The 20,285-nt window shown below is 41.4% G+C and overlaps 1 protein-coding gene across 3 annotated transcripts in view; it reads left to right on the top strand.

The window, feature by feature from the left end:
* LOC145349102 (NEDD4-binding protein 2-like 2) overlaps positions 1 to 19,653 on the top strand; it is a 41,830-nt gene extending 22,177 nt beyond the window's left edge. For all 3 annotated transcript variants that reach the window (XM_080197448.1, XM_080197449.1, XM_080197446.1), the window contains exons 6-7: positions 16,891 to 17,040; positions 18,344 to 19,653. In XM_080197448.1, coding sequence (XP_080053574.1) covers positions 16,891 to 17,040; positions 18,344 to 18,407 — 214 coding nt within the window. In that variant the 3' untranslated portion in view covers positions 18,408 to 19,653. The remainder of the gene's footprint in view (positions 1 to 16,890; positions 17,041 to 18,343) is intronic.
* The last annotated feature ends 632 nt before the right edge of the window (positions 19,654 to 20,285 follow it).

Here is a 20,285-nt window from a genome sequence, read left to right as displayed (position 1 = left end):
TGGTATATGGACTCTGGAATGAAGCTATATGGAGAAAGCCACTCACTGAAAGAACACTGACTCTAAATCAGCAGGAGACATTGCAGTGTCAATGGACCTGACTGCTAAAGAGGCCTCACAGACGTCTTGTCTCACAGCTGTGGTGAAGATCCATCAATTGGAGGCCACCAGAAATCTGTAAAACAACAAGCATTTCACCGTGCACGAGTTGGACACTCTTGATGAACGCTGAAGGAGGGAAACAAATGTAAGAATTGTGGTTTAAAAGGCCATATTGCCAAAGCATGCTGGATAAGCAAACTTCCTTTACACCAAAAATGTGTGAAGAAAAAGAACACATCGAAGCCTGCAAGCAAAATCTATAAAATGACAGGTGAAGGTGATACAGTAGAAGAGTGCCTTATCAATACATGGCAATTCTCAGCATTTTGGGTATTCCCAAAACCTGATAGTAAACTAAATCAAAATGGAAGTGGATACTGGGGCTGCAGTATCATTGATATCTGAGACAATCTCTTGGCAGAAGTTAAAATATTTGCCATTGAAACCATTAAGTATTATCCTGCGAGTGTATGCAGAGGAGATCATACCGCTAAAAAGATCCATGAGGGTAAAAATGGAAGTGATTAGACAAACAGTGGAGTCACCCCTCCATGTTGTCTGTGGAAACTTTCCTGCTTTATTCAGTAGAGCACTGTTAGAAAAAAATTAAATTCAGCTGGGGATCTGAAAATCAACGGGTCTGACTTAGAATAACTTCTGGAAAAGTACCAAAGTGTGTTTGAGAACTTAGTGGGGCTCAATGACAGGAATTGAAGTCCAACTCTAAATTAAGCTAAACAGTACTTCAAAATGCCTCAGCCAGAACTGTACCATATGCCAACAGACCAAAAGCCATTTCAAGGTGATGATTAACCCGGTATTGTGCACTGATCAATAACCACTGCTGCTGATTGAAGACATGTTTGCTGGAGGCCAGAAATTCATCAAATATGGATTTGTCACAAGTGTACTTGCACATGAATGTGGCTGCAAGTTCTCATCCATTATTCACCAGCAGAACACACAGAAGTCTGTTTCGATACCAGAGACTGCCATTTGGGATAACATCCACACCTGCTCTGTTTCAGAGATCCATGGATCATCTTCTGAGCAGGCTAAATGGTGTACAGTGTTATCTAGATGATATACTTATCGCAGGTTGAAGTGAACAAAAGCACTTGAGGATCTTGGAAACTACATCGGACCATCTGCAAAAACAAAATCTCAGTCAAAATGGAAAAGTGCAGATTTTTTAATTCATGCATAAACTACTTGGGGCACATCATTGATAAAGATGGCTTTCATAAGTAACTGAAAAAAATGATGTCCTCAAAATGTGTTGCAACTGAGATCACTTCCAGGATTGATGCATCATTATGGTAAATTTGTTCCAAATTTAGCAATGCTATTGAAGACATTACATTGCTATGTGTCAAACAGGCATGGCACTGGACAAAAGAATGTGAAATGATGTGTAAAGAGGTAAAAGGTGGATCAAACGTCAGAGCTATTGGTCCACTTCAGTCCCAAGATACAAACTGTAACACATTACCCTACAGGGTAAGCACAGTCATCTCACACAACATGCACTTGGGAGAAGAGTGACTGATGACCATTGCTTCACAAACACTTAGTAACGCAGGAACGAATTATGCTCAGCTGGAAAAAGAAGCTTCATTATATTTGGATTATAAGATTCCACTACCTTTTATTGACTTCAATCCAGTAATAGGGAATGTTATGGCTATGGTCCGAAAAGAAACATTGACCGAAGTGCAAAGTTTGACCATTTGATGCCACCTGATATTTCAGAAATTGTCGAATGATGACAAAAAGCACAGATTGCCATGAGAACAGAACCCTGTAAGATCATTTACTCAAAGAGAAAGAAGCTACACTACAAATGAAAAATGGGTACCTGCCATTATCCTGGCAAAAATGCATCCAATATCTTAACAGTACCAGTGGATGATGAGAGAGTTTGGCCACGACATACTGACCAGATACTAGCCTCATGAACTGAAATCACTGAAGCTTATCATAGAAGATCATAAAGTCCCTACAGTACAGAAAGAGGCCATTCAGCCCATCGAGTCTGCACCGACTACAATCCCACCCAGGCCCTACCCCCATATTTCTATATATTTACCCACTAATCCCTCTAACCTATGCAACTCAGGACACTAAGAGCAAGTTTAGCATGGCCAATCAACCTAACCTGCACATCTTTGGACTGTGGGAGGAAACAGGAGCATCCGGAGGAAACCCACGCAGACACAAGAGAATGTGCAAACTCCACTCAGTGACCCAAGCTGGGAATTGAACTCGGGTCCCTGGAGCTGTGAAGCAGCAGCGTTAACCACTGTGCTACTGTGCCACCCAAGAAGTACTTCACAAGAAGTACTTGCATCAGAAGTGCAAAGTAGTGATACCTCTGAACAGAGACTAACCACAAAGACAAATCCAGATTCTGTTTCTAAAGAATCTTCAACGCAAACGGAAAGTGACACTGAAATAGTTTCACATGGAAGAATTACAAACAGGAAGTGAGGAGACTTCAAAGATCTCAAATAGCCAAATTCCAGAGCATTGAGTACAACCCAAAAGATGTGGTTGTCTTATCAATTAGATATGGAAAACCATGATCCGAAATAATACACCCACTGTTTATTGGGTCTGTTATTGAAACATTAAGAAAGGTTGTTGTTTGAGGACTAAAGAAGAAAATGGGGTGGGAAGTTATGTATTTAAAGTGGTTGCATCTCTTCTGGTATAACGTCTGGTGACCTGTGGTAACGTAAGCAGAGGGGTTTGCAGGCTTTTGAGGCTGTTCGATCTTGGACTTGGAACAAGCAACATCTCCTTAATGACCCTGCATTGTGTTAAAACACATGAGTGTGGCATCTCATTACTTTTTTTTTGCTGTAATTCCCAGTCAATATGTAACAAGTGGGAATAATTAGTAGGTAGGCTTCTGGGCCACTCAGGAGTGAGCACCTCACTTCTGATGATCCACAGCAGGAAGAGGCAAGGATGTTCCAGGGTCTGGCGCTCTGAGAACTGCTGGAGGCCAGGACTTTGCCGAGCCCCAGTCAGATTATGTACCCCTAGACTTGTCTTCCTTCAACTGCTGGAGTTATAAAGGCAGTGTCACGAACATCGGGAAGGGATGTCAGCTACATGCCTTGGATTGCAAGGCCAATTGTAGTACGCCCAATGCCTTATGTCCAAGCCTTATGCTGGCACTGTGAGGCAACTAGGCCAACACTGAGGGTAGCGTCTGCAGTGGAGACCTTGGTGCAGGATGGTTTACGCCATAGGAGGGAATGTCAGTGCCAAAGGGCATGAATGCCAAGTTTCAGGGCATGAACTGCATGGTGAGGCATTTGTGGGTATCCTTGAGTGCCAATATCCGAAGATAGTGGGGCTTATGAATCTTACTCCATAGAACATTCTAGCACAGAAACAAGTCGTTTGGCCCTTCTTGACTGTGCCGAACCATTTTTGTGCGTAGTCCCACTGACCTGCACCTGGACCATATCCCTCCACACCCTCTCATCCATGTACCTATCCAAGTTTTCCTTAAATGTTAAAAGTGAGCCTGCATTTACCACTTCATTTGGCAGCTTATTCCACAGTCCCACCACTCTCTTGTGTGAAGCCCCCCCCACTCCAATATTCCCTTTAAACTTTTCACCCTTAACCCATGTCCTCTAGTTTTTTTCTCCCCTAGCCTCAGTGGAAAAAGCCTGCTTACGTTCACTCTATCTATACCCATCATAATTTTATACACCTCTTTCAAATCTCCCCTCATTCTTCTACACTCCAGGGAATAAAGTCCTAACCAATTCAACCTTTCTCTGTAACTCAGTTTCTCAAGTCTCAGCAACATTCTTGTAAACCTTCTCTTCACTCTTTCAACTGTATTAATTTCCTTCCTGTAATTAGGGGACCAAAACTGCACATAATACTCTAAATTCAGCCTCACCAATGTCTTAGACAACCTCACCATAACATTCCAACTCTTATACTGAATACTTTGATTTATAAACGCCAGTGTACCAAAAGCACTCTTTACGACCTTATCTACCTGTGACGCCACTTTAAAGGAATTATGTATCTGTATTCCCACATCCCTCTGTTCTACTACACTCTTCAGTGTCCTACCATTTACCTTGTATGTTCTACCTTGGTTTGTCCTTCCAAAGTGCAATACCTCAACTCTTGTCTGCATTAAACTCCATCTGCCATTTTTCAGCCCATTTTTCTAGCTGGTCCAAATCCCTCTGCAAGCTTTGAAAACCTTCCTCACTGTCCACTACACCTCCAATCTTTGTATCGTCAGCAAATTTGTTGATCTAATTACCACATTATCATCCAGATCATTGATATAGATGACAAACAGCAATGGACCCAGCACTGATCCCTGTGGCACACCACTAGTCACAGGCCTCCACTCAGAGAAGCAACCCTCCACTACCAATGTCTAATCCAATTTACTACCTTTCCATGTATACCTAGCGACTGAACCTTCCTAAATAACCTCACATGCAGGACCTTGTCAAAGGCCTTACTGAAGTCCATGTAGACAACATCCACTGCTTTTCCTTCATTCACTTTCCTGGTAACGTCCTCGAAAAGCTTGGTCAAACATGACCTACCACGCACAAAGCCGTGTTGACTCTTCCTAATAAGTCTCTGTCTATCCAAGTATTAGTAGATCCTATCTCTTAGTACTCCTTCCAATAATTTACCTACTACTGATGTCAAATTTACTGGCCTATAATTTCCCAGATTACTTTTTGAGCCTTTTTTAAATAACGGAACAACATGAGCTATTCTCCAATCCAGCACCTCACCCGTGGATACCGACATTTTAAATATATCTGCCAGGGCCCCTGCAATTTCAAGGGCTGAGGGAATACCCTGTCCGGTCCTGGGGATTTATCTACTCTGGTTTGCCTCAAGATAGCAAGCACCTCCTCCCCTTTAATCTGTATAGGTTCCATGACCTCCCTACTTGTTTGCCTTATTTCCATAAATTCCATGCCAGTTTCCTTAGTAAATACGGATGCAAAAAAACCATTTAATATCTCACCCATTTCTTTCGGTTCCATTCATAGCCGACCGCTCTGATCGTCAAGAGGATCAATTTTATCTCTTACTATCCTTTTGCTCTTAATATACCTGTAGAAGCTCTTCACCTTGACTGGCCTCCAGCTGAACCTCCAGCCCATGAAGGAACCCAGGGGCCCTTGAGCACCCACAGAGAATAAGATCAACTGATGCATAGTCCTTAGCCTTCCATTCAAGGGATCTGGGGGTATCCAGCCCCTCTGACTCGCCTCTTCCTTCTCATAACACGACACAGCTACAGCTCGATTACACCCATGATGCCTGAAAGCAGGTTGGGGTTCTCAACATCTCAATCCTCCAGGAAATGCCCACCAAGGTCACAACAGGGCACTGCAGACAGCATGATATTGCACCAGGATCTACAGCTGAGTGGAGATACCAACATAAGGGCAGGATTAGGAAGGGTAGAGAAATCATGCCATCACATCATGGACATGGATGGTGTTGGGCACTTTTACATCTTGACCACTTATGACAGTGTGTGTGCACCAATGTTATGTATTAAAAATCACTTGTTTCACTCTCTCTTTTTGCCTCCCCCCTGCCATTTACTTGCAACATGCCCTGCTACCTGTAGTGTAAAGGCTGGATTCCCTCTAATGCCACCACTTCCATCCCCTCTGTGCAAATATGTCAGCTGATTAGTTGGCCTCTCTTCACGTTGACAGGACCAAGTAATGTGAGTGATTCCTGCTACCCTTTTGGGAGTTCATGAGCTGTCTTAGCCAAGCAGGAGTCTGACACTAGCAGTCGATCTTTGAGGAGCAATATTCTGTTCTCCTGCATCATAAGGACCATGGGCAACTGAACCTTTCCCAGGCAGAAGCAATATCAAGGCTGTGATTGTGCTGCCATCCCCCATGATGTGATCTCCGTGCACACATATGCCTGGTCATTATTGAAGTGAGAAGCAATCAAGGCATGCTGAGCTATCCTCCCCATTTGGGCCTTTGCCATCGCTGAACAACCTTCGTCTGCCTCTGTCTGGAGCTCCCCCTCAGTGCCCTCCACGACAACCTCACAGAGGAGATATGTGTCTTGGTTCATCTCCTTGGCCCATTGCAGTGCCAGGATGTGGAGGGTGCACCACACCACTATGTTGCATGAAGTCTTCTGGGGGCTAAACTGAAGGGCTTCACCTGACCAGTCCAGGCACTGGAACCAAATGTTCAGGATGCCGATCATCTCCTGTGCCAAAGCACAAGTAGCAGCATGAACCTCATTGTAACAGGTCTCTGCTGCATTCTGGCTTTTGCAGAGGCATCATCAGCCTGAGGGAGTACACCTTGTCCTCAAAGAGCCATCCCTGTAGCTGCTGAGTTCCCTCACATACCTCTGGTGTTTTCGAGCAGCCTAGGAAGCAGCTGTCGTGGATGCTTCCTGGGAACCTGAAACACATCTGCAGGATGTATTTGGCATGCTCACAGATGACTGGACGTTCACGGAGTGGAAGCCATTATGGTTTATGATGGCAAACCTTGATGTCTTAAGGAATGGAGAGCCACATGCATGCAGTCCATGGCTCCCTGGACTTGTGGAAAGCCAGCTATGCAGGCAAACTTCATGGATCTAGCATCCTGGCGAGTATTGTCCCAGTCACAATTAATGTAGTTAAGTGTCCTTGTGAAGGCCACATTAGTGACTTCCCAAATGCACTTGTGTGCTGAGACCTGGGAGATGCCACAAAGGTAACCAACAGAGCTCTGTAAGGAGTCATTTGCATAAAAACATATGGCAGCTCTGCTACTGGATCCTGAACTTCCTAACCCTCAGACCACAATCAGTAAGGATAGGCAACAACACCTCCTCCATGATCATCCTCAGCACCAGTGCCCCACAAGGATGTGCTCTCAGCCCCCTACTATGCTCCTTGTACACCTATGACTGGCCAAATTCCCCTCCAACTCAATTTCTACGTTTGCTGACAACACCATCGTAGTGGGTTGGATGGCAAACAATGACGAGACAGAGTACAGGAATGAGGTAGAGAATCTGATGAACTGGTGCAGCGACAATAATATCTCTCTCAATGTCAACAAAATGAAGAAGATTGTTATCAACTTCAAGAAGCATAGTGGAGAACATGTCCCTGTCTACATCAACAGGAACAAAGTAGAAATGGTGGAGAACTTCAAGTTTTTAAGTGTCCAGATTGCCAACAGCCTGTCCTGGTTCTCCCATGTTGACATTATAGTTGAGAGAGCCCACCAACACCTCTACTTTTTAAAAAACTAAGGAAATTTGACAGGTCAGCTATGACTCTCTTCAACTTTTACAGATGCACCGTAGAAAGCTTTCTTTCCGGTTGTATGACAGCTTGGTAAGGCTCCTGCTCTGCCCAAGACCGCAAGGAAGTACAAAAGGTTGTGAATGTAGCCCAATCCATCAAGCAAACCAGCCTCCCATCCATTGACTCTGACTACACTTCCCACTACCTCGGCAAAGCAGCCAGCATAATTAAGGATCCCACTCACCCTGGACATTCTCTGTCCCACCTTCTTCCATTGGGAAAAAGATACAAATGTCTGTAGTCACGTACCAACTAACTTAAGAACAGCTTCTTCCCAGCTGCCATCAGACTTGAATGGACCTACCTTGCATTAAGTTGATCTTTCTCTACACCTAGCTATGACTAACAATGCATTCTCATCTCCTCTATGAATGGTATGCTTTGTATCGCATGCAAGAAACAATACTATTCACTGTATGCTAATAAATGTGACAAATTAAATCGGGGCAACAGGTATTGGGTAGCTTTTGAGGGCAGGCGGCGCCAACTTGTGCAGAACTTGGCAAAGGTGAGTGATAATGTGCCTGGACACCTGCAGTACCCTCCTGCGCTTGTTCTCACCTTGCGGTATGTTATCTGCCATTAGTAGAATCTGGCCCAGTGATGTCACCTCGAAGCGACCACTCCCTGTGCTGCAGTCTCTGGCAGCTGAGTACGTTTTGCAACCCCTGCTCCTACTTGTGGGGCTGCACATTGACATGGTGTCATCTCTCCTGCCTCACAGCTCGTCAGATAAGCACAAACTTCACAGGCTTCTTGATCGTATCTGTTCAATAACTGAAAAGATATGAGTGATAATTGAGCATTTCTGTCTGTGCACTTACCCCTTGCCCATCTAATCCCTGGAACATCTTCCCAATAGTCAGTCACTGCTGTGCTGCATAATGAGCTCCGTGCCTTTACTATCTCCTATACTGGCAAAGATCTGACACAGTCCCCAGCCCATTATGCATGATAAATGAACATTTACCTCCAAGCCCCCCTTTAGCCCTTGGATTTCTTAAAGTCCAAACTCATGAGGCTGTGGGTTAACTACAGGACGCTGTGTGCGGGCCTTCCCACCCCATCTAGAAACATAACCTTTGCCTCTACTTGTTGGGGGTTCCAACAACCCCCCAGGATCAGGACTTCCTCTCAGGCCTCCACTCAAAAAGAGCAACCTCCCCTAATCTGGGGAGGCAGGGCAGCCTACTAATGAGAAGTTAATCCTTTGAATTGAGGTTTCTGATCTTCTGGGGTGGGAGCCTCATTACGTCACTGGCAGGGAAAATGTGAAATCAAGATCTCGCCAGTGAGAATCTCATTATTTATTTGAACCTCATGATACTTTGGGCCCATGTCACCATTTGTTCTCCTGGCAAATGTGTGCAAAATCCTAACCAAGGAAGAGTGGCCATTTGGTATTTGATTCATGTTCCATTCTTTCCATTTATTTATTGGTGTTGAAATTATTGTGATATCTAAAGGATCTATGCTGCTAAATTACCTGCACGCTAAGGGTACTAATAGGGTATCAAACCTGCAGAATCCTATAGTGTTTTGGATCAGATGGATTTGAGGAAAATATGCGGTTACTACTCGATTATTTTTACTAAAAGCATATAGATGTTTTTTTCTGGAACAGAATTCTTCTCATAATTAATTAATCCTGTTCAGTGGCTGCAGAGGTGAATTTAGAATTTGCTTTCTCAGGTAATCAAAACATCGTTTTTAAAGTTGTGGTTTAAATTTATGGATACCATTGGTCATTTTAAAGGATTAGTGATCCAAATAACTTGAATTCAAATCCCATCATGGCAGTTTACACAGTTGAAAAATCCAGAGATAATGATGTAAAAAATAAAAGTAGTTTATTTATGAGTCATAATTAAGGTTTGCATTAACACTGCAGTGAAGTTACTGTGAAATTTCCCAGTAACTGAATGTTTTAATCCCATTGCTAAGATGTTCCAGTACAGCCAGAGTACAAGTGTCTGCCCAACTTGGTAGAAAACTTGAGGTACACCCTGTTTACAAAATTCAGGACAAATGTAGCCGCGCCAATCACTGTTTAATCAGCTAATTCTCAGTCACTAACAAAATGAAGGCAACAGTCATCAATTGTACTATCAAATGGCACTTGATCACTGATGATCAATGCTCAGTTTGTGTTCCAAACCTCACTTCAACCTTGTTCAAAACATGAACTAGAGATTACATGAAAGTGATTTCCCTTGACAGCATTAGATCAAACATAGCATCAAGGAGCCCTAGAAAAAAATTGGGATTTGGGAGGAGATGCAGGTGTGGCACTTCCCAGTGGCTGGCATTGGCAAATGGAATTCAATCCAGAAAAGTGTGAGGTAATACACTTGGGGACGGGTAACAAGGCAAAGGATTCCACCTTGAAATGTAGGATCCTGGAAAGTACTGAAGGTCAGAGAGAGCTTGGAGTGCATATCTACAGATCCCTGAAGGTGACAGAGCAGGTAGATAAGGTGAGATATGTGCCTTTATTAACTAAGGCACAAGATACAAGAGCACGGAGGTCACACTAGAACTGTATAAGACATTGGTTAAGCCACAACTCATGCACTGCCTGCAGTCCTGATCACTACATTATAGATAGGATGTGATTGCACTGAAAAGGGTGAAGAGGAGATTACCGGGATGCTCCCTGAACTGCAGGGTCTGAGCAATGAGGCAAGATTGAATTGGCTGTTAAGGGGTTGAGGAGGGACTTGAGTTGTATAAGATTATGAAGGACTAGGGTCAATAGCCTCCATTCGTAGGAGGCTTAATAACCCTTGGGCATAGAGTTAAGTAAGAGGTAAAAAGCTAAGAAGGGAGTTGAGGAGAAACTCTTTCACTGAGGGTGGTGGGAGTCTGGAACTCATTGCCTGAAAAAGGTGATTAAGTCAGAAACACTCATAACATTTAAAAAAAATTTAGATATTGACTTGCGCTGTTTTAACTTCCAGAGCTGTGGGACAAGCACTGACTGGAAAGTGGGGTTACTGTAGTCAGATCTTTGCTGACTGGCATGGACACAATAGGTAATAGGCTTCTGAGCTATTACCTTATCAAATGAATATCGTTAACTACATCTATACCTGCAATTCCCAGCAAGTGTGTTGTGGAGAGTTTTACTGTGAATGTCAGTGCAACTTGAAGCAAGGCATTCCTTGAGCTGCAACAGAAATGACCTTTCAATTTTAGGTTTTCAATTGAAAGAACAATTTGTATCTTTTGGGAGTTAGGGAGAGAGGTTTTTGAGTGGAAAAATTGCAGGGATCACCACAGAGAAGTTATTACAGCTTTATTTTGTTTATCCTGAAAACTCAATAGCAATGACTGTGTTAACCTTGAGGTTTTTATTCAAGCGCCATCTTGTGTGTTTATGTTGGTAATTATCACTATTTTTCCAGATGATTTGAAGGGATCTGAATCCTGACCTGTAATTTCTTGGCTCCCCAGTGTCGAATTTGGGGTTACCTCACAAAGTTGCTGGGGATTCCCTCTGGGAAGTTCCCAGATAAATGTTTATGCAGCAGTTGCCCAGAGGTGCTTCCACTGTTATTGCTGTACAGCTTGAGATCTTTTCTTGGTTCATATAATCTCCCATTGACTCTGGTCTTTTTTCCTTAATCTTCTCTGAAATCTGGGCTTGGAATTGGTTTTTCTTGCTAAAGCCATCCCTGTCAAATTAAGGGATTTGCATTTGATATTACACTTCGCATGTTTGCATGGGACAATCCCCTGGCATGGTCAAGATTCTCTCGGTGCAGTTAGCTGCAGGTGTTATTCTTTGGATTATAACAGTTTTTTAGTTTAATATTTCCCCAAACCATCGCGGAAGAAGCTGGGATCTGAATTTTAAAAACTTTGAATTGAGATTTCACAGGAAAATCTATTTTCAATTACTTCGGAGAGGGGTTGCTAGAGGGGTGGAACATGTTTCATTAATTTACATTTGGAATCCTAACAAAAACAATGACTCTTTGCAATCATATTCATCTGAACTCTCAAACTTCAACAGTATTTGAGTTTCTCTTTTTAAAAATGATTTCAAGACCAGTTGGGGAGAAGTTCATGCAGATGACATTTTTGTACTTGATTATGGCAAAAATTGAAATACACCGTAAACAAAAGTTTTATTCCCCTGTTATTTAATTCATACAGGCTGTTAAAACCACTGCTATATACAGAAATACCTGAGTTTATCTCATGCAATGGTTGAGGAAAAGATGAATGCATGATGTGAAATGTATTTTTAAGTCAGACCCAAGAGTGTATGCTCAAATTGTACTGAGTGTTGTGTTGCCTCACTCACCCTCCAGGTCTTGCTGGCTGCTTTGTTCTGTTTTCCAACTTCTTTCTTTCCTGCTCTTGCGAGGCTTAAATAGGTTGAGATCTGATGAAAGGTAATAAATTAGGAAAGTCAATTTTGTTTCTCCCTCTGCAGATACTGTCATCCTTGCTGATAATTTCCAACATTTTGGAGTTTGTTTCTAATTTCCAGTCTCCACAATATATTGCATTTGTCCAGCCCTTAGATCCTATTGCTGGCTATCCTTCAAAATGTTTTATAAATGTAGCACTGCTATCACTCTTTAGTCAAGCAGTCTTGTAACTGCTCGTGTGGTTTCATTTCAAATGTTGTTACATTTGGCCTTGTTGCAGCTTCTAGAGATCCATCAAAGATGCCAAAAGACAATACTAGACCAAGCTAGAGTCCCAAGCTAACCACACCAACAACACCCCCCCCCCACCCCCCCGTCTATGACAAGGTCTGCAAGACATAACAGGCTACAAGATGAAGGTATGTAAAATCGCCGGTTCCAATGCACCCCTCCCTGCTGAGCTCAATGCATTCTATACTGGTTTTGAGCAAGAGGTCAGCAAGAACATGCCCTGCACCTTGGAAATCCTGGATGAACCTGTATCTGGGGCCGCCATTGCAGATGTCAGAGCAGCTTTCTTGAAGGTCAACCCATAGAAAGCAGCTGGCCTGGATCGGGTACCCAGAAGAGCACTTGGATTCTGTGCAGATCAGCTGACGGAGGTATTCACAAACATCTTCAATCTCTCTTTGCCAACAATCTGAGGTCCCTATCTGCCTCAAGACAATGACCATCATCCCGGTACCTAAGAAAAACGAAGCAACGTCCTTGATGACTGTCGGCTGGTAGCTTTGACATCCATCATGAAGTGCGTCGAAAGATTAGTCATGGCACAAATCAGTCCCAGCCTCCTGGACTACATGGATCCACTACAGTTTGCCTAGTGCCACAAGAGGTCCACAGCAGACGCCATTTCCCTGGCCCTGCACCCAACCCTAAAATGCCTAGATATCAAGGACACCTATGTCAGACTCCTATTTATTGACTACAGCTCAGCCTTCAACACCATTATTCCCAGGAAATGCATTTCCAAGCTCTGGGGCCTTGGTCTCAGCTCCTTCCTCTGTGACTGGCTCCTAACTTCCTAACTCTCGAACCATAATCAGAAAGTATAAGCAACAACACCTCTTCCATGATCGTCCTGAACACCGGTGCCCCACAAGGCTGTGATGTCAGTTCCCGACTTTACTCCTTGTGCACCTATGACTGTGTGGCCAAATTCCCCTCCAGTTTGATTTTCAAGTTTGCTGACGACACTCGGACAATAATGAGACACAGGACAGGAATGCGATAGAGAATCTGGTGAACTGGTGAGGCAACAATGATCACTCCCTCAATGTCAACAAAACGAAGGAGATTGTCATCAACTTCAGGAAGCATAAAGGAGAATATGCCCCTGTTTACATCAATGGGGACGAAATGAAAAGGGTTGAGAACTTCAATTTTTGAGGTGTCCAGATCACCAGAAACCTGTCCTGGTCCCCCCATGCCAACCCTATGTTTAAGAAAGCCCACCAACGCCTCTACTTTCTCAGAAGACTAAGGAAATTTGGCATGTCAGCTATGACTCACCAACTTTGACAGATGTATCATAGAAAGCATTCTTTCTGGTTGTATCACAGCTTGGTAAGGCTCCTGCTCTGCCCAAGACAGCAAGGAACTACAAAAGGTCGTGAATGTAGCCCAATCCATCACACAAACCAGCCTCCCATCCATTGATTCTGTCTACACTTCCTGCGGCCTTGGTAAAGCAGCCAACATAATTAATCACCCCTCCTACCCCAGACATTCTCTTCCATCTTCTTCCTTTGAGAAAAAGATACAAAAGTCTGAGGTCGCGTACCAACTGACTCTTCCCTGCTGCTGTCAGACTTTTGAATGGACTTTGCATTCAGTTGCTATTTCCCTACACCCTAACTATGACTGTAACACTACATTCTGCACTCTCTCTCGTTTCCTTCTCAAAATGGTATGTTTTGCCTAAATAGCGCGCAAGAAACAACACTTTTCACTATGTTAATACATGTGACAATAAATCAGATCAAAAAGATGTGTATATCGTCCAATCATTCAAATCAAAAAGCATGTAAAATGCTCGTTCTCCATTGCTTTTCTTCCTGAAATGGTTTGTTCATTTTTAAAATGGAAGAATAGTTTTGCTGCTCCAAACCTTTTTAAAAATAAAATTTATAATTATACTTCCATTGTTTTGGCTTTGCCTATTGTTGATTTTCTGGCTACATTGCATGTATGAGTAACCGGCTGTTATCAATATATTGTTGTTGACATGCTTACATGGGCGAATCTCCTGGCGATATTAGGATTCTAGTATTTCAGTTTAATATTTTTCCCCAAATCATCTTGGAAGAAGCTGGAAACTAAATTTTCAAGTCTTTGAATTAGGATTTCACAGGAGAACTTACTTTCAACTACTTCACAGAGAGGTTGCTGAAACCAAACAATATGGGGAGGAGTGCAAAAACAACATACCACAGGTAGGGATATCTAAAAGAAAAGCAGGAAATGCTGGAAATACTCAGATCTGGTTACATTTGTTGGGGAGAGAAACAGAGTTAACATTCCTGGTTGATCCAAAGCAGTAGGGAGAGACAAGAGAAAGCTGAGGACAACACAGAAGTTAGAGAGCACATTAAATAGTAAAGGCAATGTCCTAATACTAGACTGGTCAGAGCAGACAGCAAGGAAAGTCCAGATTAAACTGCATTTATTTCAATGCAAGGTGCCTGACGGGCAAGGCAGATGAGTTCAGGATATGGATGGGTATACGGAACTGGGATATTTTAGCTATTACTAACACATGGCTAAGGGAGGGACTGGATTGGCAGCTCAACATTCCAGGATACGGATGCTGGAGGTCAGAAAGGAGGAGGAGTTGCATTTTTAATTAGGAAGAACATCACCTGAGGGGAAATTTCTGAGGGCTCACCCACTGAGTCTATTCAGGCAGAAGTGAGAAATAGAAAGGGGAGATTACTGTGATAGGATTGAACTGTAGGCCTCCAAATACTCAGCAGGAAATTGAAAGGCAAATATGTAAAGAAATTACAGATAGAAGAAAAATAGGGTGGTAATAGTAGGGGGCTTTAAATTTCCCAACATTGATTGGGACAGAGGTAGTGTTAGGGGCTTGGATGGAGAGAGATTGTTGCGTGTTTTCAGGAGGAATTTCTCATACAATATGTGGATGGCCTGACTAGAGAGGGGGCAAAACTTGACCTCCCCTTAGAAAATAAGGAAGAGCAGGTGACAGAAATGTTAATGAGGGATCACTTTGGGACCAGTGACCGTAATTCCATTAGTTTTAAAATAGCTTTGGACAATGATAGTCTGGCCCAAAAGTTAAAATTTATAGAAGCAGAGAGGTTGTTTCCATTGGAAGGTGAAACTAGAACTAGGGGGCATAGCCTCAAAATAAGGGAGAGCAGATTTAGCACTGAGTTAAGGAGAAAGTCCTTCACCCAAAGGGCTGTGAATCTGGAATTCCCTGCCCAGTGTAACAGTTGATGCTATGTTGTTGAGGCAAAGATAGGTTTTTAAACAGTAAGAAGTCTCTCAACCCCAGGTCGAAGTCCAGCAGGTTTACTTGATATCATGAGCTTGCGGAACATTGCTACAGAAATAGAAGGCGCGGCTTCCAAATATTATTCTTCTCAAAATTTAACTTATTCAATGCTCTTTTTGTCAATCGAGGCACAATTTGTCTGATAGTCTCCTTGATAGCCTCCAAAGTTTGTCCTTGCACAAATTTCAACATCTCAGAAAGGTGCTGTTCTTACCCTTTATGTAAAGTTTATTTATTAGTCACAAATAAGGTTTATATTAACACTGCAATGAAGTTACTGTGAAATTCCCCTAGTCACCACAGTCCGGTGTCGGTTTGGGTCAATGCACCTAACCAGCATATCTTTCAGAATGTGGGAGGAAACCCACACAGACACAGGGAGAATGTGCAGGCTCCACACAGACAGTATAGGAAGCATGTGATAGCACTAGAGAAGGTGCAGAGGAGGTTCACCAAGATGTCTGGAATGCAGCATTTGAGCTATAAGGAGGGACAAGATAGGTTTGAGTTGCTTTCTTTAGAACAGACAAGGCTGGTGGGAGGCATGATTGAGGTGTATAAGATTAAAAGGGATATGGACTGGGTGAGTAGGGAGCAGCTGTTCCCCTTGGTTGAGGGGTCAATCATGAGGGAACATAATTTTAGGGTAAGGGGCAGGAGATTGAGGGGAATTGGAAAAAAATTCACGGGGTGAGGGGGGAATCTGGAAAGCATTGCCTGGAAAGGAAGTGGAAGCTGGAAACCTTCATAACCTTTTAAAAATATTTGGATGAGCACTTGAAAGATCATAACATTCAAGAATATGGGACAAGTGCAGGAAAATGGGATTAGCATGCTTTTAGTGGTAGTTATTGTCTGTGCAGACTCAGTGGGCCGAAGGACCTTTTCTGCACTGTGTTGACGCTACACTATACCAAGTCTTGCGTACCCACCACTCTGTCCTCACTAGCCTCCATTGCTTCAGTCCTCAGCACATCCAACTTGAATATTCTCATTCTCATTTTACTGGATTGCATTGTTTTCCTGCACTTGTGTCAACTTCTTGAGCTCAATGTTCCATATTCTTGCACCCTGAAACACAGTTTCAAAGCCTGTACGTTTTGCTACTTTTCTCCCTGCTTTCAAAAACCTTAAAGCATATATCTTGACTATTACCTTCAATTATCTGTAATTTCTTGCTGCTGTCTTATAGTCTTCAGAAAGCACTTTTGTCTCTGAATCTCGGTTGATCTCTAACTGCAACCAAAGTATAACTGGAAAACTAGTTATCGAGATCTCTTGTATTTCTAGGAATGTGACATGTTACTTGCCCATTCTTTCAGTATTGAATACTGTATAATACGGGTGTTGAAAATTAAGAACATGAAGAAGAAAATGTCCAAGAGCACCAAATCATGTTTAAACGATCATTTTTTATATTTGCTAAAGGTTTATTGTTAAACTGTGCTCTCTTTTAGGAGGAATAAGCATAGAGTTTCACGTGAGAAGATCATGCAAATGATGGAGCGTTTTGAATCTCCCATTTCTTCAGATATAGTGTTAAATGCAGTGGAGCCATCACGCAATAATAAAGTTTTATTTGATCTGCATCCACGTTATAACCAGAGGTGGGAAGGACCTGTTGATTCTAGTTCTTCTATCAGTGTTATGAATTACAGATAACACAAGTGATTCCTCATGAACTGTTGTCATTTCATTCTGTACATTTTAATCAAAATTGTTGTTTCTTCCCTTTACAGATTTGTGGGAAAGCAAATTTTATAGCTTATAATGGCAGCCCTTTTTATAATATTAGAGTATGCAGATTACACTGAAAAATAGCAATCTGTTTTTGGAAGATTTTTATTTTTTTAAATCTTTACTCTTATTTCAGTGGGTTAGTACCATGCTGAAGGAAACATAATGCTGTTAGGTAATATGGTAATTTTTACTCAGTCACCTTTTTATTTGAAATATGAAATATTTGTAGTTTTAACATGAATTTGTGACAAAATATGAACAGAAAGTTGGAATATATTGTAAAGCAGAGCCTAGTAGTGACACCATCTCCTTGATTTCCCACCAGCTTGTTGCTCCTCGTTTCAGTAACACTGAAAAAAAGTCAAATTACTGTATTGAAGTTGATTTATTAGAATTATACACGAACAAACTCTTTGCTGAAGGATCTGACAGAAACTTGTATTACCAATAGAATGTTCATTTAATTTGCTTACTGTTATCTAGAAGTTAAGTACAGTCCTTGCTTTCATGATGGGAATATTCACGTTTGAGTCTTTGCATGTATGTTTTTGTTTAATGGTGAAACATCTGGATGTCCTAGATTTACACAAAACAGTTGTGAAATTCATCATAGTAAATTGAAAAGTCTTCAAGATAAGAGAAACTCAGGAGTTTTGTTCTTAGTTGTGATAGCGTTTGATTTAAATGGTCAGTTTGCAGGTTTATTTATATTTTGCTGTATGTGGTGTCTATGAGCATCATATGATCCAATCTTGTAGTAACAACATTTGAAGTACCCTGTTATATCAGTGCAGTTTGGCACATTGCACCAGAGGCCATTTCCAAGCCTGATAAATTGCTTAGTGTAATTGAGGACGAATTGAACTGCCTGCTGTTCCTCTCCACAATTAACTAAGGAAGACAAAACATTTCTAGAGATTGATCCAAAACTTTGGCGAAGTGGTGATAAATGAAGCTCTGCGGGCTTTCCCCAAGATGTATTTACTAAGTTTTTATGTGAACTAATTTTTTTTTCAATTAAACATTCATAGAATCTATAAATTCTCATAAAAATTAAAGGTATTAGATGTGAACATAAAACAAACAGTTCTAAAGTACTGTGAATTTATCACTGAAGTACTTTTAATGATGTCCATAGTACACGCAATCACTTTAATCTATGATGTTTAGTTTTCTTAAACAAGTGCGATCAAAGCTGCCAGCCATGACTCATTGTGTAGCACTGTCACCTTGAGTCGGAAGATTGAGGATTCGAGCAAAACTACCAAGACTTGAGCACCTACTCTATGCTGATGCTTCAGGGGTTCTGGACTGTCGGTTGAGGCATTAAAGTGAGACCTCACCTTTTAAGTGGATGGTAAAGATCCAGCAGCACTAGTTGCAGAAAAAATGCCCAACATTTATCCTTTCACCAATATTACTTGAGAAAAGCCTGTTTATCTGGTCATTGTATTACTATTTGTGACTCTTGATTATATGTAAATTAGCTGGCAATTTACAACAAAGACTACACTTTAAGAAGTGTTTGAGTTGAGAAAGGTGCGAAATAAGCTTGCCTTTTTCATATAAATCATTTCATCTGCATTTACTTTATGCCAGCAAAAAAAAGGAAGAACTTTCTCATTCCAATGATGGAAATCAACCCAGCTAGTAAGCACCTGGTACTTCAGCAGTAAATCCTGTTCAAGCAGTTACTGTTAGAATTGCAACAATGTTCTGAGTTGTGGTTTTAGGGCAACATTTAAGAGTACTATCTATACAGTTAGCCCATTTAAAAGAATTATAACGTGCATAATTGTATGTTTTTTTTGGGGTCAGTGAAATCTTTGTCGACAGTGCTTACACAACATTTCTAAGTGATCAAAAATAAATTGGTAATCATTTTAGTCAAGTTAGTTTTGGGATCTATTATATATTTATATAGTTAAGCAATTCTTTCTGGTAAGTTAAGTTCCACAGATGCTCACTCACTGACAAATGTCAAGCTTCTAGAGTATTGGTAAAACTGTTTTAAAGGACATTCTCATAGTAAGTATGTTATAGTCATACATTACTTATTAACGTTTTCCATTACCATATGATTAATATGAACGTATTTTTCAAGCTTTCAAATTTAGATATAATTGTGGAGAAGTTTTGCATATTGTCATTCAAATGTATATATGTATGTGGTAAATTTCCTGAAATACATTTTCCCCTTTGAACAGAATTTGTTGTAAAAGTTTTGCATAATATCTTTAATGAATTGTCTATTAAAATATCTCAAGTTAGGCATAAAATTCAATATTGTGCTGTTATCATTAACAATGTACAGTTTGTATTTTTAAAATTATGGGCAAGTTGCTAAATAATTGTTCAGCTCACTGTTTGGAGAGTATACATTTTGTATCAATACATTTTAAATTGTTCTGTTTGTGAATTTATGCTGGAGAAAACAATTAAACTGCAGGGTTGAAAGTGATCAAACGTAAGTGTATTGGTATATAAAAAGCATGAATTAATTAATTTTTGACAAGTCATTCAGGATGTGAGAAATTTAAACCATATTTTATTCAAAGGTATCTTATTAATCAGCAGTCTGCCTGATACATCTCTTGATCATTCATGACAGTTGGGTCTCAGATTTTAAGTTGATCATTCCATCCCAGGGTAGGTAAGAAAAAAATTAGCTGACATCTGCCTCCAAGCTAGGTCACCATAATATTTCCAGGGGTGATTCAGGCGTTGGAAAAGGTTCCCAAGCAGGTGCCGACTTCACATTCAAAACTCTCGGCTCAATGGTATAACTGGCACCGCAATATAACTTTAAGGCCCATATGGGGAATATCATCTGATGGCAGAAGACAAATAGTGGAAGTAACCTGCAGACCAAAATTTTATAACTTTCCTTCCCTCAAATCCTTTTGGCTAGGGAGAGTGGGAATACTTAATGTCAGGAAAAAAAGAGAGACTTTTGCGCCTTCCCCCCTCCTTTTTGATCTCTGGGGAATTCCCAGAAGTGGGCTTCCATAATTGCTGAAATGAAAGTAAGTCTGGACTCCCACTGTAGGAGATTCCAGCTCAGGTAACCCTGTTACATCACTGGCAATGGGAGGGAACAATCAAGCAGGGA

Source organism: Carcharhinus amblyrhynchos, chromosome 10 (genome assembly GCF_965287045.1).
Source record: "Carcharhinus amblyrhynchos chromosome 10, sCarAmb.v2.hapA, whole genome shotgun sequence".
Taxonomy (NCBI): domain Eukaryota; kingdom Metazoa; phylum Chordata; class Chondrichthyes; order Carcharhiniformes; family Carcharhinidae; genus Carcharhinus; species Carcharhinus amblyrhynchos.
Note: the sequence above shows the minus strand (reverse complement) of the source record. Positions and strands in the feature narration are given on the sequence as shown.